The 18857-nt window shown below is 44.2% G+C and overlaps 3 protein-coding genes and 1 long non-coding RNA gene across 5 annotated transcripts in view; 2 read left to right on the top strand and 2 right to left on the bottom strand.

Annotated features, from left to right (window-relative positions):
- LOC137417302 (vacuolar protein sorting-associated protein 4A) overlaps positions 1-18857 on the bottom strand; it is a 297125-nt gene that overhangs the window by 30969 nt on the left and 247299 nt on the right. The gene's annotated exons all lie outside the window — the stretch shown is intronic.
- On the top strand, positions 3894-5615 carry LOC144893628 (uncharacterized). 2 transcript variants are annotated; one of them, XR_013624543.1, is made up of 2 exons: positions 3894-4198; positions 5168-5615. It is a non-coding gene; the product is annotated as an uncharacterized LOC144893628 (long non-coding RNA). The 2 variants fall into 2 exon arrangements; XR_013624544.1 differs by having other exon boundaries at positions 4018-4154.
- On the bottom strand, positions 8460-17361 carry UFL1 (UFM1 specific ligase 1). The gene is made up of 3 exons (XM_068103146.2): positions 17013-17361; positions 12990-13229; positions 8460-11216 (listed from the first exon to the last, which is right to left on the bottom strand). Exons 1-3 carry the CDS (start codon positions 17145-17147, stop codon positions 9105-9107), a joined length of 2487 nt encoding a protein of 828 aa, XP_067959247.2. The 5' UTR covers positions 17148-17361; the 3' UTR covers positions 8460-9104.
- DPY19L3 (dpy-19 like C-mannosyltransferase 3) overlaps positions 17543-18857 on the top strand; it is a 69568-nt gene continuing 68253 nt past the window's right edge. The window contains exons 1-2 of the mRNA XM_068103147.2: positions 17543-17805; positions 18457-18571. Coding sequence (XP_067959248.1) covers positions 18460-18571 — 112 coding nt within the window. The 5' untranslated portion in view covers positions 17543-17805; positions 18457-18459. The remainder of the gene's footprint in view (positions 17806-18456; positions 18572-18857) is intronic.

Genomic DNA, 18857 nt, shown 5'->3' on the forward strand with positions numbered 1-18857 from the left:
GATTCGGCCCAATACCTTTCTTTCCCGAGCCGACGACCCACAACCCACAAGGTAGTTTGGGTTGGACCGTTAAAATAGTGGTGGATTGAGTGGTGTTGTTTTGGTGGTTCGTTGACACCAGTTGCACCGCTTGCTATTTTACAGTGCGGTTGCCTTCTGCGCAATCGCTTTTGTCCTGTCAAGTCAAGAATGCGGTGTCCTTGGAACACATGCCAACATTCCGCTCCGCCCGTTTATTACAATCGGCACTGATCGACATGGACACGAGATGGTGCCGTACACTCCACGGTTGTGACGATCTCCACCACATTTTGCACATGTGCTGGGGCATCCCCCGCGAGTGAGGGGGATGGGCACATTGCTTACTGACCACACCCCTTCCCCTCTGCCCGCTACCCGATGGAGCGGGTGTTTCTGGGTAAACAAATATTTATGATGCAGCTGCTTCGGTCATCATTCTCTGGGGGCGTGGCTGTGCCGCTGATGTAGTGCCCCCTCACCAGTTAGCTGGTACCCATTTTGCCAACCTCAGAAGGATGACAGGCTGAGTTAACCAGCCTGGTGTTAATTCAACGGCACAACAGGGGCTTGAACTCAAGCCTCTATTCTAAGATCTTAAGCCAGCCACCTTAACTGTTAAGCCAATGTCTGCAAGTGATTTTGTGTGCAAACATAGATGGATGTGTCATTGATACAACTTTTTATGGCATAGCCCATAGGGCAATGCAGTCGAGAACAGTGTTTGTCCGTCTGTATGTATGTATGTATGTCCCCTCAAACGTATACCAATCAGAGCTAAGGATCTGGTCACATGACAGGGTGTCATTACAGCGAAGAACAGCTGACTCCACACTCCGCCATTTTGATTAATACGCCGTTCAGGCCGAACATATCGTCAAACCTGTCATATATCACAATCGCCATGCTCTACCTTTACGATTTTCATTCAGTGTGAAACACAAACCGATTGTTAAAATGACCATCAGATATCAAAAGCATAGACGTGTTACGGCTCTTCCAACGACACGGTACGTATAGGCCTTAGGCTTCATGCCTCACCTTCAGGCAGCTTCAGACAAATTAAGTCCAGGTTTCTTAATACAGTAGTATCATTTCAGTAGTATCGTTTTCGTAATAATAATAATAATAATAACAAGTGAATCCTCTTGGATTGCGCTGAGGTTCGGGCATGGAATTTCTAGGAGGAAGTATAATTTGTATGCAATTTGTATCACCAGTGCGCGTGCGCGAATTTACGTCACGTCGGCAGCGAGAAAGGGTTCCCCAACACGAACCAATCAGGAACTGCCACGTCACACTTATATGATCTCAGAATTCCTGTGACAGGAATTCGCGTTACACTGGCTGGAAGTCATTCGCTAGAGGCGCTTCCTCAGCGCTAATAATATAGTAAATATAACCGTAACACTTTAATCCCAATGTCGTGAATGCAAAGTTGATGGATTGAAGCAGTGTATGGTTTCATGAATCAATGATAAGCGGTGTACGGTACTAATAACCGTGGAAGTAAGGAATTCGCCTTGGTTTTTTTTGATAGTAATATCATTTTCGTAATAATGATAACGTAACGTTAATATTAAAGTAAATCAAATCATAACACTAATCCCTTCGTGGTGACTGCAAAGTTACTGGAGGTTCAAATATATCATCTTCTATATATTAAAGTAGCGGCAGTTTTGTGTCCGTTCGTCACGTCTGCCACTCTACGTCATTACGTTTATGATGTCATTATGGCGTATGGCGGCTGACTCCACCGACCGACATCTTCTGTATCAGAGTACGCTAGTACTCTCTATGTAGGGATGGCGTGGAAAAAAATGTCGGTCCCATCTGCTACATACAAATCTAAAGTTGGATTATCTTCTTTAAAAACTCGCTTAGGCTACATATGAGAGCCCACCTGGTCTGCTCAGCTGATTGTCGAGGCAGGGATCCCTTTTCAATTCTCCAGACCATGGAAAAAGCAAAAAAAAAAAAAAAACGAAAAAACGAGATCGGTCAAACCCAGGAATTTATCTTCATCTTACTATAATTCACCAAATGTCCGTCTGTCCATACGTCTGTCCGTCTGTTTGTGGTCGAAGGTACCGCAAAAACGGCTGAACCGATCGCAACGATATTTTGGGTGGGTAATCCTGGGACCCCCTGGAGTAAAATAGGCTATATTGTTTTTCCAATTTCAGCTTTGGTCTCCAGCATTTTCTGGTTTGGACTCCCGCATAACATTATTTTCCCGGGTACCGCACAAACGGCTGCACCAATCGCAACCTGACGAATGAAAACACACAGTTAAAAATAACGACCTCAGACAAAGAGCTTTTATAAGGACATGGGTTGAATCCCTGCTTGAGAGAATGCCAACCCCCTCCCCGCCATCACGGTTGTCTCTCCAACTCACAATCCCACGAGATATGCGGAAAGGACGATCCAAAACCAATTATCTTCTTTTTGATTCGTATATAAACATCATTAAAAGTAAATAATGACCTCGGCCAATGTTCAAACGGCGTGGGTTTAACCTCTACATGAGAGAAATCCACATAGCTATTTGGGTGGTGTATAAGCTAACAGATTGCTGTCTCCATCGATCTTGCCAAGGCTGTAACACCTATCGGCTCAAAATCCTTTTAACTGTTGACTTGGTAGTTTTTACAATGAAGGAAACATTAACAATGTTGTTAAAAGTTAATTTTTTTTATGAATGGTATTTAATTTGTGATTGGAGTTATGCTGTTTGGAATTAAAAAAAGAGACCGAGTTCAAGTGAGTGACGACATGCCGTGATGGTTTCTACTTTCTAAACGTGAAATTCGCGGATCGCCATTTGCAGATTCGCCACAGTCCCACGATCGATGTTTTTATCCGTGAATGTACCCATTTGTTTGCGTACGGGTATGTTTTTCATGGAAGTCCTTCACCAACTTGCTATCGATGTCTGACGTGCGACTGAAGGTGCTACAGGAATGTGGAATTTATTGGTTTCATGCTTTAACATTCGCTGTTTCTGCATTGTCTGTTTGCTTGTGGCCTCCCACCCGTGCGTAGATTGGGTATCCTCTGAGTACCATATACCATTGTGTTATTCCACATTGTAAAAAAATTACAGAAACAAGTGAATAAAAAAAAAATGTATGCTAAATTAAAAAGGCAATGTAGGGATGACAAACTACAGTCTAAAAAAGGTAAAACTACAGTCTACAGTCTAAACAAGGTCCTAAACAAGGTAGGGATGATGTTGGTTTAGAGAGTAGCTACCAGTATTGCCATCACATAACAATCCCTACATCACTGCCTCCAGACTATAGTCTAAGGCTAGGCTTGCTAAAAGTATTAGAAGCTCCTATATTTTATTTCTGCACAAGTATAAGAAGCTCCTATTTATAATTTCAGGGACTTCTTGCAGCTTCAGTTGTCTTTCCTACTTTTCTTTTTTATCAACTTAGAGTAGTAACCAATCACAAATGGAGATAATTATCGAATGCTGTTATTGAAGATGTCCTTGTAGTTTGTAAGAAGTTGATGATCATGTACTGATATTATAACATTGTACTCCGGCTGCTAATTTGTAGAGTCTCAGTATGTGGCTACACTACAAGAGTAATCAAGTAAATGTGGTAAACAGTGAAGTGTTTGTAGAAGCTTGAAGCAATAACTGATGAAATGTAAATGAAATCATTACATATAGTATATGCTATGTGTAATATGTATATGCCATATGCAATATCTATATGTTTATGTTCATATATAATCTCCACACATGTCACACTATCCTTTTCAAATAAAGTATCAAACAAGGCCAGCTTCGCCGCAGTTAGAATTTCGGTCTTGTTTTACAATAATGACATGAACTGTATTTCCAACCTCCTCGCACACAGAGCTCGCATTCTTCCAAAGCGACATTGCTGTGGAGTATTTGGGGAACGCCCAGGCATCGGGATCCATCTGCTGGTCTCTCTTCTCATGTTGGTGCTTGTCATGGCCTTTGTTGCACACAAGCTCCACTGCTGGCAGCACAATGGTCTCCATACAGCAGGTGACCATCATCACCATCACAACGATGCGGGAGGTGATTTTCACAGCGACCATATCCACCCACCTGAAGTCTTTCCTGGCTGACGTGGTCAAAGAGACAGGTGATGGTCATGGCGGTGTTTAGCTTGCCAAATTTTGTCACCAGGTATTTCTTTTCACATTGTGGTACTGTACACGACAATTGCAATGTAACAATGTGACTACATGTGATCAGGCTAGCCAGGATGCCTTTGTGGGATGGTGGACACTCGTCTTGCTCTCATCTGCCTGGGTCTCTTACAAAAAAAATACTTTTGGATTTTTCCCACTCTCCCTTTTCCCTGCATTCCATTCTTACCGTTATTTCTCATGTTCCTTTTCATTATGTACATATTTTGGTGTTTTTATTGTCCTGACTCACTCAATGTACACCATTCTTTGCCTCCTTGCAATACCAAAACAATGTCTGGTGTTTGTTTTAATGGTTAAGGTGGCTGGCTTCTTAAGATCTTAGAGTCTTGAGCTGGAGCCCCCGTCATGCCGTTGAAATAACACCAGGTGGGTTGACTCAGCCTATCATCCTCCCAGAGTTCGATAAAATGAGTACCATCTTGCTGGGGTAATAAGCCATTTGAGTATTCTGCGTCAGAGTGGCGACCCGTCCAGCATTGTACTCTTTAGCCAAGGTGGGCCTAAGCACCCCACTGTGTGAAAGGAATGGTTATCGATTCCAAAACCAAGTTGAGCCTCAAGGTCCATTTTGTTGAACATGTGAAACCGATACACCTTTACTCCTTTGATGCTTGACTTGACTTCATCGGCCTATTTAGTACACTGCGGGATGAAGGCCTCCTTCAATATGGTCCATTATTTTGTATTCCATGTAAATTGAAGCCAATGTATTTCAGTAAATGTTTCAATTTATCATCTCTCCATCTGATCTTTTTGTCTACCTCTGTTGCATCCTCCAGTGCTTTCTCTACATTGTCAGTTTGTAATGGTTATTATCTCCCGTTGTCCATTATTGTTGCTATATGTCCAGCCCAAGACAATTTCAGTTTTTTGGATAATGACCATTATGTCAAGAATTTTGCTTTCTATCTGATTCATTCGTTTATCTTCTTGTCCCTTTTAGTCATGTCAAGACAGCCTTCAGGGCTGGCAGGATGGCCTACAGGCACGCACACTCACCACTGAGATTAGCCCCGGTTGGAATCTTGGCCCAGGTCCAAATTGTCCTCCTGGTTTCTTGGAGGGCAGGCCGATTTTTCAATGTGGGTGCTGTCCCTCGGATCAACGTTAAACCGAGCGTCCCGGCTGATGGTATTTGTTGATGAACCTCAAATATCCCACAATGTCCTTCGTGAAGAGTAGGCGAGCTAACATTACAACTTCTTGCCCTAACCAGCAGAGGGCATTGCATCAGCTGTAAAGCCACACCCTCGGCCGATGATTTTACTCGCAGCCTTGTGCTACTTACAAAAGAAGAGACTGACTGCTTCCTTGTATGGTGATCACGTTATTTACATGCAATGTTTGCTTTTTTGATGTGCATAAAATTGGTCAAGTTTGAAACCAGATAATTGGAATCAGAAGCAAAGCCTGCTTCTGTGGTGCGCTATCAGTGTTCTTCTGCAACAACTCCATCAACCACTGTGATCCAATCTCTCAAACGAGGTTAAAAAAAACTGCAAACATCCTGCCTCCTCCCCTGCCTTTCCTAAAACGTCTACAAATATCTTCAGACACATGTTTCGGTGATCAGTGGTTTCCTTTTGTTGATTAAAAAAAAGAGATTATTTGCTGCTGCTGTTGTTGGAAGACATCAACTTGGATTGATGGAGGGGGAAAAATGGCATCAGCAAAGGCATCCGGCTGTAAAACTTATTTGCTGAAATGTATGGAATGTCGAGCAGGGTAGAGCATACCCCATATGTGATGCGCAGAAACATTCTGGATCCGGACCTGAAACAAAGTCGAATCAGCTTGTTCTGATCACCTAACCAACTTGTCCATAACCTCACACCCCCCCCCCCACACCCCCCCCCCGCCCCCAAAAACCACCCATGATGGTGCTATGCCCCATTTCTTTCAAGAAGATTGGAATTATATTGTTTGCTGCATAGTGTTATAGTATCTCCAATAGCACGTTCCAACACATAATCAACTCAAAATTTAACCATACGTTGATGTCCCAAATCACCCAACTTGTATTGTGGAGGACTGCAAAATTCACGAGTGTAGAAAAATCATAATAACATGGCCAGTGGTAAAAACCTAATTACGAGTATATTTGACAAATGTACACCTTCAATCATTTCCATCAGTCTTTTATGAAAGGTTTTTGGGACTGGCTTTCACTGACACTTTCAGCACTTGGGACTCAGCTTGCCAGAACTCCAATATATTATTGAGAACTCCACTCCACTATATATATTTTTGGATAAATAGTTGAGGCTCATGAAAGCTAGTACAGTAAACGGATCAGGGGACAACAGACAAAAACAGGACGAAAAACACGCATGCATGGGGTGGATAATAGGGATGCAGAGGATGCAAAGTGTGGACAAGATAGATACAGAAGGAAACTGCAAGGAGAGAAAACTGGAAAATTGGAAGGTGGGGGGATTTGGGTGGGGTTAACGAGGGTAGAAAAGATCATGGTTTTGGATTGGGGATTATCTGGTGGTGAGCAGCTGTCATGAAGACCTGGGGGGGAAGAATGAAATTGAAGAGGATATGGAAGTTGATTCCACAGGTGGGAAAAAATAACAAATGAGTGGAGGTTGAGCAGTTTAGGTAGTTTCACCAGAATGAGGTTGATGGTGGACTATGTGAGCCCTGCAGAAACCTGGGGGTGACAAAGTATAGACAGAGCAGAGGGTGCAAGACCAGAGAGGAGATGGTAGAAGACAGAGAGACCAACGACCTGTAATTGTGAAATGATAGACACCGCTTCATCGTGGGAGATTCCAATAATCTTGAAGTTCTTGGTTTCCATGACCAAGCTGAGCAAGATGTGAGGCAGAGGAGTCAGCCCAGAGGGGAGAGCATTACTCCAAGCTGTGGATGAAGGCCTTGTATGTGGTGAGGAGCTCGGGTGTGAAGGAAGGACTTCAAGACAGAGGATGCCCAGTCGGCGGCTGGCTTTGGAGGCCAACTTTGAAATGTGGTTTGCCCAGAGAGATCATGGCTGATAGTGAGACCCAGGAGTTTGAATGACTGAGCTTTCTCAAGAGGATTGCTAAGAAATTAGATGTAAGGGTTTGCCAGATGGTCCTTTTGGAGAGAGATAGTGAGTGTCTGACATTTGTCAGGATTGAAAAACATGTTCCAAGTGTTTGACCAGCTTATGATTTTTTTCAAAGTCTGAAGAGAGGGAGGAGGCTGCAGAGTGTCTGTCTGAAGGATGTCACTGCAGAGGATAGAGTCATCAGGCAATAGATAAAGGGGATTTTGGAGAGAGTCAAAGATAGATCAATTTATGAACATCAGGAATAAAACTGGGTGTTGGCTTAGCGGTTAGGGTGCCGGCTTTGGATTCTCGGATCCTGGGTTCGAATCCTGGTCGATCGCTGAATTAATGCTAGGGGAGTTGACTCAGCTTGTCATTCTTCCAAGGTCGGTCAGCAATGTCATTCTTCCAAATTCCAGTTCACTGGTAATTCCCTGCGTGTCGCAAGAGGCCACCAACAGTGTTAGCGGCAGGAAGGGCCTCCGGCCATAAAACATTGCTTCAAAAAGGGGACCACGGTGCCCGAAAAAGGCCAACCCCTGCTCTGCGGGGAATAATGGTCTCTAAAGGCAGTTCAGGAATAGGACTGGGTCCAGAACACTCCAGCCTTGACACGGAGAGGAGATGAAAGGATTATTTTGAGTGCCACACATTGGCTCCGAGGGTAGAGGAAGTCCACAAGCCATGTGTGGAGATTTCCATAGATACCATACGAGGAGAGCTTGGAGAGCAGGGTGGGGTGCCAGACCATATCGAAGGCACGAGATATGTCAAGTAAGACGGCCCTGATCTCATATCTGACATCGAAGGCCTCAATTCACATTGCTGGGTGAGTAAAATTTGAGCAATACGTAAGGTGGAATGCAAATTTTGCATACAGAAAATGTGTACACAGTGAGCACATTTCTCTATTAAAAAAAAAAAAATAATAATAATCACACACACACACACACACACACACACACACACACACACACACACACACACACACACACACACACACACACACACACACACACACACACACACACACACACACACACACACACACACACACACACACACACACACACACACACGAGATCACACCAGAACACCTCCAGGTATGATTGCCATGGGTTAATGCAGGTGAGGGGTTAAGTAGGCAGGGGTAGAAGGGAGGGGAGGAAAAAAAAGAACTATGATTCAACTCTTCATCAAACAATTGAGGAAATGTATTCTTAACTGTTCTCCAACACATATGCCAGGGTGCAAAATGCATGCATGTGACAATCAGGCCAAACACACCACCAGATTTTTTTTTAAGTACATACTGGGTAACTACACCGATTGCACACTGATCATTGTCCTGCCATGAAGATAATTAAGAATACAATTTGGTGAAGATTTTAAAAAGCCTCATATAACCTTTATCTTATGGAAGGGAGATTTCCAAAGTAGAATTGTTTTCTTTCCCATTTGACAATGCGCACCACCGCTCCTTTGAACCAGTCTCCCTCCCACTTGTGGAACCTCTTTTTCCCAGTCTGTTAACTCCCATCCAGGACTTCCAAGTTTGCAGTACATCACTACCTCTTGCCATCGTCCATCCTGCCGCATGATACTTTTGGAATTTAGCCAGGGTGCAGGCGAAAGCTCGATGAAGGACACCATTGGATCTTTAACGTTCAACTAATTCTGGCAGACGGGATGCCCGATTTAACATCTATCCGAAGGAAGGTACACACCTTGATGCCTTGCTTGCCTGCGAGACACCAGAACGACAGTTTGTAGCTGGGTCAGGATTCGAGCACAGGCTAGATGACTCAGAGGCGAGTGTGCCTACCTCGAAGCCATCCTAGACTTTTGCTATATCAGTATCACCAGAAAACTCAGGTGCACATAACGCAAGAGCCTTAAGAGCAGGGAGCAACTGTCCAAGTTCTTCAGAAACTTCGACTTGACTTGCTGCCCGGCCTTGCTCAGCGTTCAGTTGTTGCGTCACAAGTTCACGATAACGAAAAAGGAGTGCCCGCTCAGATTCTCCTAAACCGACCACCACGTCTGCAAGCAGACGTGGGATTGCCCGGGGTGGTACATTAATCGGGCCTTTACTCACACGGGCAGCTAACAAAGTAACAGCCAACCGCAGGGCCTCAGGTGGACTGTCACAGGAGGAGAGCTGCTCACGTAGTGTTTCCTCGTGACGCAACCATATAAGTTTCTCCCTCTTGTGATCAATTTTATGCATCCTGTAACCACAGGCCCGAACAGCTTCATCAAGGCTCGTCAAGTATTCAGTTACACTTTTTCCACCAACAGCATTATTCAGCAGGGTGAGGGGGCCTTGCAGATCCTTGGGTAAGCAGGCTAGCTGACCTAAACGTGCATCTGTTGATAGAAGCTGGCCTCCTCGGCCTCCAGGTCCCACGGCTGCGAATAATAGAGCCGTCGCCTCATTTCCCAGTGTTCGGAGCAAGTGGCGGGATATGTGGCTGTATATGTCGTCGTCAAATGCAGATGCACTTTGATCAAATGCACGCAATGCAGTAAATGCATTGGTCAACTCTTCGGCTACATCTATGGTCTCCTCTTTGTCCTCACTCGATGGAACAGCTGGCCGGCATATGGTTGCACGAAAGGTTGTCATTTCATCCTCGTAGCAATGAGCAAGTGGACGAGCGAGTTCCGCAGCAACAGCTGCAACAAATTCTTCATCATCATCAAGGCCTGGAATATCAGCCAGCAAAATAGCAATCACCTCTTCATTTGTGATGACGCTGCTTCTGTTACCATCATCTTCAGTGTCCTTTTCTACACCTTCGCCAACTTTAGGAGCAAGCTTTCGCTTTGCCTTTCGTGTTCGAACTTCCCTCGCACCCCGTCCTCCTCCTCCTCCACCACCACCCCCACCTGCACTCCCTTTTCCACCGCTCAATGGTCCCTCTTGCGCCTTCTTTCGTCTTTGATCCTTCTTGCTCAGGCGCTCACCCATCTCATTGGTTCGAGAGTGGGATACTGGCAGCTGTGAGGAGGCCTGCTTCTCTGCACGAAAGTCATTTTCTGAATACACTATCGCAGGCCCAGTCATTGCAGTTTGTTTGACTAGATGTATAACAGAAGGACGCAGTGCTTCCAAGCATTGAGCGAGAAATTTCTGACTCGCAATGTACCGGTCTAGTATAACCAAATAGGAAGGTAGTGGTGCAGTGATGGAAGATGGAGAACAATCAGAAGGGTTGGTACACGATGAAGCTTGCACACCACGTTTTGCTCCACTGCATTTTACACCACAATTTGCAGCAACATGTTGCATCCAGTGCCTCAAGAACAAGCTGGTATCTTGCTCTGTAAAAGATGGTGGCAGCACATTGAGCACATCTATCCAGCTGCCAGACCTCAAAGATTCCTCGATCTCAGTTTCTGCCCGGCTCCAGAAGACGTCACCCAGACATCCCGAAATGAGAGGTGTCAGGGGAGGATCAAGGTAACGTCGGTGAAGGAAACCTTCAGGATCTGCCACGCCTGCCTTGCGTAGATCTTCATAATCCAAGTAACCGTTGAGGCGAAGACAAGAGTCCACCCAAGCTGCTTGGCACTGGGAAAATACATTTGGAGTATACCGAGCAAGTTGTCTCTGTGAGCTGCTAATTGAGCCTGCTAAGCGGGAAGACATCACAAGCTCATTCATGATAGAGGTGAATAGGTCCTCATCTAAATTGTGTCTTGATACAAGGTTCGAGATGACCGTGCTCCGGGTCAATGCACTCAAAACCCCTCGAGCCTTAGCTCTCTGTCGGGCAGCAAATGCTCCGGTGACAAATCCTTCTCCATCTGGTGTAAGTTGAACACCGTGATTGTCAACCAAATGACTCCACAACCGCTTCACTATGAAGTCACGAGGCAAGGAGTAGGTGCGGCAGAGTTCACTGGTGCTCACACGGCCAGCAACAGAAAGACGGTCCCAAACCTTAGAAAGACACACATGCATAGACAAAGGAAGTCAGAGAAAATAATACAAAACATACAACAAGTAATCAGAACTTTTCCTTTTTGCAGTAAATACCAAAAATTATTTTTAATCATTTTACTTGGTAATATATATTTTTTGAAATATTCCTGTCTTACAATTACAAGCATTGAAAAGGAACAAATCTATATATATATATATATATATATATATATAATATAAATAAAGGAGTATCTTTGCTTTTGTCCAGTCAAGGCGTTTACAAAGATTCCACAGCTACCAACGAATGCAAAAAAGCGTCTGGTGCGACAGATTATTGGGGTTGTGCCAGGTTTGTAGCTGAATAAACAAGTCAAAAGTAAACTTTTCCATGTCCATATGAACAATAAAAAATTTTTTTGCTCTTTAATCAAATAATCTTAATTTGGCTTCAAAGCTCAGGGGGCTGCGGCCGCCCACAGGGCACGACCAGATACTACCATTTCCAAAGGCGGATGCCACACTGAAGCACAGCTCGAGCGCTTGTGTGCCCCGATACCAAACAGTTAATAAAAGACGCTCACAAACTACAGTGCTTGGGGAACCAGGAATCGCACCACAATGTCGGTAATGCAAAAATACTAATTAGCACAGTTACCTCAGTCTATTATCGAACCACAAATCGTATCCTTAACCACAGCACTGAAAGGGGATTGGTCAGACTGTATCAAGTAGCACTTTATTTCAATGCTAGGTGTATTTAACCAATCTCAGAAACCATGTGCTTCATTCAGGGGTGCACAGAAATCCTAAATGGCCAGGGAAGATCTCGAGGGTGTAATACACAACAGAAGCAGGCACAAAGAGTTTTTTTTTATAACGAAGTCCATAGTAAAATGGACCGCAAAGCAACATTGGAATGAAGGGGTTTCATGATTGAAATGGCACGATACCATGGTGAGACAAGTCTTTCCAGCAACTTTCATTCAAAGAGGACAGAAAATGTTTTTGGGTCACACTCACAGGCCCCATCAGCTTCCATATGTCTGAAGCAACTCGGCCCTGGATTGTCACAAAGGAAGGATCCCACCTCATAATAGGTAGTCAGCAGAAAGACAAATGGCATGGAGCACCATCAATAGGATTGCAAAATGCCTTTAAATACGGCATGGCCCCCAAAGGGACACGTGTTGATCCAGGTGCTCAAAGGAGTGGAAAGACTGTCCGAGGATTGACGCCTTGAGTGTCAGCTAAGAGAATCATGAGTAGGACACCTGCAGCATAACGAAAAGCAATGCTGAACCCACAAAGTACCTCTAACTAAATGTGTCGAAGTCTCTTGAGAAGAGTGCAAGAGCAAAGATAAGCGAGAGGGTCCAAAAGACAGCTGTAAAGGTATTGGAGAGTCAGCCCAGGGAACAACCGATAGCTCAAGCTCCCCGTTGCTGCTCTCTTTATGCTCCTCATCCAAACACAGCTTCTTGTGCCCCAAGGACCAATCACACACAAACATCAGGCTTCTATGGTCACACCTAAGCATGCCAGGTGAACCTCATGCATGTCACGCTCTTATGAGACTCTTTCTCGACACAATGAAAGGACTTGCTCATGTCCAAACACTGTTGAGTAAGAACGACCACTTAAGCGATTGCTGTATACCATGTCCATTCTACGGCCACATACACTAACCGAAAAATGAGTATAACATTGCAGCAAAACACATCATAGCAAAAACATAGCAACAAAGAATACATGAAAATTCCAATTTTGGTAACACTACTCTCCCAGCCACACCTCATCTGCCAACCGATCCATGTACGCATCATTAATGAGTTGACCAGCCACCAATTGCAGATCACTGCGTCGGCGGCACAGTTCTGTGACACGGGTTGTGATGTGGCTCAGGTCCACACCAAGGAGTTGCTGCAGCTCAGGCAGCTCAAGGCGGCCACCATGGGCAGCGAGTGTGTCCAGTATCTCTGTAGCTAGGGCAACTGGAGTGATCACCTCACGCCCATCCACAGAGTGCAGCAACTTTTGGTACAAAGAAATAGAAAGTTAAATACAAAAATCATATAGACCCTATCGCTCAACATTTCTGGATGAGCTCTATTGGTGAATAAACATATGCCCCTCCCCTCACTCCCAAACCACAGTCAATTTCTTAGTTGTTTTGTCTTACAACCTATACAAAAATTGAATAATATTGATCTTCATCAAAATCCCATAAATTCTCTCCCTCACACTCCTTCAACCTCTCCCCACGTTCTCAATTTCCCCTTCCAGCTTGCAAAAATGTACTGATAGCCTATATGTGAAAGCACTATACTGGTGATTAAATGATAGGAGGCAAAGGGGGGAGGGCAGGGGGGTAGTGGGGGGGGGGGGCAGGGGGAGAGAAGACTTCCAAGCCTTTTGCTTCGCAAAGAAAAGGGTCATTAAAAATTTGCCATTTATAAAAACCTATGATACTAAATAGGCAATTTGGTGTCTGTCTGACGATCGTTGACCGATACATTCGGTCATTACTTACCCAATCTCAACCAAACTTGACAGGAGGACTAAGGGTCACAGTGAAGGCATTTATATCGAAAGCATCGGCATTACGTCTCTTCCAACAAGACGGTACGTATAGGCCTTAGGCATGACGACTCATCTTCGGACAAATTAAGCCCAGTTTTCTTAATACAGTAGTGTATCATTTCAGTAGTATTGTTTTCGTAATAATAATGTCGTAAATATATCCATAATACTTTAATCTCAATGTCATGAATGGAAGGTTAATGGATTGAAGCGGTGTATAGTTAATGATCAATGATGAGCGGTGTTCGGCACTAATATTAATAACCGAGGAAGTAAGGAATTCGCCTCGGTTTTTTTTACAGCAATATCATTTTCGAAATAATGATAACGTAACGTTAATATTGTTATGGCTCTCCGCCGCCCTTCTTCCCCTTACCAAGGGGGGATTAATCCCCTTGTCCTTTCTGGGCTTGGCGGAACCGAGAGACTTGAAACGCCTCTTCCGGGCAAAACGCAAGGTCGGGTTTCGGGACCAAGTCTCGCTCGTACGTAAATCCCTGCGCCGCCACGAAAGCGATGAAGCAAGCCTCGCACGAGCCACGTGTAATTTGGGTACGCCGAGTGGATTGAGTACCACGTGGTCCGTGCAGTCTTAGTAGTGGAACCCGATTCGAGCGGTTTTATTCGTACCACGCTTAGTCAATGAGGAAATCACGAGGACGATCGAATGGAAAAGGAAGAACACGGGTTTAATTATTATTCCCACACGTATGTACAATGATCGGGACGCAGAGACACAGAGCAGCACTTGGTCAGTCTTATCTTACTTCCCAGACTCGGGCCTGTCTCACTCACACAGGGAATTGCAGATAGGTTGATGTTCCAGCCAGACGCGTCGACGTGGTCGTCCAGGAACGGCCCCGTCCGGCTCTCCACAGTCCCAGCACGTCCCGCGAAGATGGCAGCAGGCGGTGGAAGGAACCTCGTAGCACGTCTCCCGAACAAAAGCAGCCGATGAGGTAGAACGGTAAATACGCATCTCTCAGCGCGGCCGGCGGTTACACAGCTGTTATCACTCGCGTGACTTAATGCACTGTACGCGGCTCGGCCTCCAGCTCAACTGAGCGTCACTTTATAATCTCGCGTATTCCGGTTCATGCGCGTCTTTCTTCACCCGCGTATCTCTCAAAGTTCTTTGACGCTCTCAACTCCTGCTCGTCAACTCGCTTTGCCTCACTCGCGTGACTTAATGCACTGTACGCGGCTCGGCCTCCAGCTCAACTGAGCGTAACTTTATAATCGCACGTATTCCGGTTCATGCGCGTCTTTCTTCACCCGCGTATCTCTCAAAGTTCTTTGACGCTCTCAACAACTGCTTGTCAACGATTCCTCCTGGTTGGTCAGTGCGCGCGAGTCCTCTTGGGGGCTTTGCGCAACGCTTATATAGATACGCCCCGAACCTTCTCGAACCCCCTCGAACCTTCCAACCACGCCCTGTGACGCAGTGCTGCCGCCACACCCTCTGAGCCCTGGTTGGCGGCTCGTGCTTACCGTCAGCTCCTCTGCCGCCCTCATTCGGCTCCGCCCCGACCCTCCTAGGCCTGCCTCATGTTAATTCTCCCAAAATGAACCAAAGTCAGCGCAAAGGGGCATGAGGCTAGGGAGGCTAGGGAGGCTGGAGAGTCAGTAGAAGTAGGACCTATTCTCCTTACTCTACTCAACGCAGAACTAACACAGGAAAAGGACTAAGCTCACAAATACTAAGAAATAACTACACTATCGCGAGGCTACATGTTGCTTGTGTGACTAACTATGAGGGGGAAATTTTAACCTTTATTATACTGACTGTACAAAACTCAAAACCGCAACAATATTATAGTAAATATAACCATAACACTTTAATCCCAATGTCATGAATGGAAAGTTAATGGATTGAAGCGGTGCATGGGTCATGATAAATGGTGAGCGGTGTTCGGCACTAATATTAATAACCGCAGTATTAACGGAGAATAAAAGTAAGGAATTCACCTCGGTTTTTTGATAGTGATATCATTTTTGAAATAATGATAACGTAACGTTAATATTATAGTCAATCTAATCATAACACTAATCCCTTTGTGGTGACTGCAAACGTACTGGAAGTTAAAATAGATCATGTTCTGTATATTAAAGAAGAGGCAGTTTTGTGTCCGTACGTCATTACGTCTATGATGTCATTACGATGGCTGACTGCACTGGACCGACATTTTAATTTACAAGTACACCCGCTCACTATGGGAGCTGCAGAAAGGGTCTTTCCTTTTTGGGGTATATAGATTACAGTCGATATATGGTCGGGTCTCAAGAACATTGGGCGTGTGTTCATTTACCAAGTTTCTTGTGGAGAGATCGCCAAGTGGTTTAAGCATTTGAGCAAGCACTCCATTCAAAACCGTTAAGGAACGGCTGGCTTGGCAAGCACTAGCTAGCTGCTTGGTAAATGAGCACACCTCCAACCTTTGTGGGTATAACCTAGATTACAGTAAGATCTTCAACTGGTTTCAATATAATTTGCCTTTACAAATGCTATTGCACCTGTAAAATGATCATTTGGGTCATTTGGCTGGTGCAATGATGTCATTTTGTAGTGGCAAATATGACTAAGCATTTACACCGACAAGCCAAACCTTCACAGGCATTATTTATTTTATCATACATTTGCTATTTCGGGCTGGAAGCAACTACAATCTGGATTACCCAATGAAATCACTTTACCGGTAAAATATTGCAAAGGTAAACGCTACCTTTGCACTTCAATAATGAAAAGGATCAACAACCAAGATGGAATTACACGTACAGTCCTGCATTTCCTATATTTATTCACAACCACCCAATAAATATTCCATTCTATCGCACAAAGCCCCATTTTACATTAAACCAACAGACCTGAAAACATGGAAAACTTTATGGGTTTCTGTATCATATAAAACAAAATGTATCGTTGTATCATTTGTGGTAGTGGTACTAAATAGTAAATATATTAACAAGGTTGTCCAGGTCTTTTTGGAACACCCTGTAATCTGTATGTTTATGCAGTTGTCATTAAATACAGCACAGCGGGAGTAGGGTGGGGGGTACAGGTCGCTGGAACAGCAAGGTATTCACTCTGATTAACCTAAAAGTTTACAGAACACTTGATATTTAAAATAAAATCCTGAGATTTCACCACAATCGGAAAAGTAAAGCATATACTGTGTGCCATATGGGGAGGGAGGAGTGGGAGGAGTTAAAAAACAGAAAAGGTACGTTTGGTACCTGAATACGGCCTGAAGCGGTAAGCAGAGCTAATAGTTCCACACAGTTCCTTTCGGCCAAGCGGTGAGTCGCGCTGCCCAACTGCACTCGCTGAAAATCCGCAGCCAAACGCTGAATCTCTTCCCACGAAGCCATAACGCCACGACAACAGCCTTTGCAACGTCACTTTCTTCCTTATGTTCCAAGTGAGGTATTTTCCTTTTTTTCCCCCTTTCCCCTGGTTGCTACAGCATTTTCGAATGCTTCTATGTATACAAATCATACACTAATAATATAACGACGAATTTAACAAACCTAATTTAATCAAATATCCTCATTAACAACACGACCATGTCGAAACACTACTGCTGACTCTACTGCTGAGTTCCCATACATTGAGCGAAAGCATTAACGGCGTATTTTAGTCGAGCGTTGAAAATTCCAGTCAAAATATGCTTATAATTTGTAAATCTAACAATAAGCAAGTTGGTGTTTTTATAATTAACTTATGAACATCGTGGATGAAAGGTTAGGAATGGAGATGATCAGTCACTGAATAGAGGAAGAAGAGTTGGGAGTAACGGAAAGAGAAAAGTGGGATATTGTCGGCGCAAGTGCGGTTAAGGGTGGGAGGTTTTCCTCAAATAAATTATATATACATATTAGTAAATATCAAATTATTCGTCCCACTTTGTTTGAAGCATTTCCTTTATCCCCTGAGGAAGCACCTTTGCTTCATCGACGTGTACGGCGAGTGGCATTCCCCAAACAATAGTCAATATCATACGTCTCATTTGGAATCCATTCTTGGTTGGTACGTATTCGTACTTTACTCACGGATGTATCTCCTCTCCCCTCGTTGTTATAGTTACGTGTGGCGTCCATATAGGCATTTTAAATAACCGCTTTATTGGAGATAAATTGATCAAGGCCGAGATGAAATCAGGCTCATGTTTATAGATATATATACTATATAGATATATTAAATAAAATCGGGAGATTGAGTAAGACGCGGACGTAGCTTCAGGAGAAATCATTCAGTCGATTCAGCTTCGATTCAGCTTCAGTCGATCTTTAATTCTCGACAAGCTTTCGACCAACAAAGGTCTTCTTCTTAGTCGTCCCCAAGGCCAAGTTCAGCCGAAGTGTGCTTGGGGACGACTAAGAAGAAGACCTTTGTTGGTCGAAAGCTTGTCGAGAATTAAAGATCGACCGTCCTGAAGCTACGTCCGCGTCTTATTCAATCTCCCGATTATTTATTTAATACAAATGAGACGCCCTGCTCGTACTGTGGAGTTTCTACTATTTCTCACAGTTATATATATATATATATATATATATATATATATATATATATAATATATACAAACACACATTCCCTACCTTTCTCTTTGTTGTGTCCCTTTGCGCACTGTTATCAGTTGCCATCAATGCAGAGCAGCCTATTGTGCATTGTTGTCAGCAGACAATGAGTCAGGTGAGACAGCGCAGGGCCAGGAGGAGCGCACAGGATGGAGACGGGGATCATGCTGGGTGTGGTGAGCATGAACCCGAGGTGGTGAGGGATGACGAGCATATATGTGAGTATGTTGTACCGTACGTAAAAACTTTATTTAGCCGAATGACGATCAATAAATAAAAGTTAACTTTGCAAGTTCCATTCCACACTATTCACAATATCTCAATATTAACAGCAAAAGAAGAAGAAGAAAAAAACTAGAACAATACGACTGTGTCGCCAATATGCCTCGGCATAGTCCCACAACGGGTAGATGCCATCACTCTGCATATGTATGGGTAGGGGTTCATGTTTGTGAAGTTTCGTGTTGATCGGATACGGTTCGTTTTTCTATCCAAAATGGCTGC

This window comes from Myxine glutinosa, chromosome 9 (assembly GCF_964187855.1).
Source record: "Myxine glutinosa chromosome 9, kmMyxGlut1.1, whole genome shotgun sequence".
NCBI classification, from domain to species: Eukaryota; Metazoa; Chordata; class Myxini; order Myxiniformes; family Myxinidae; genus Myxine; species Myxine glutinosa.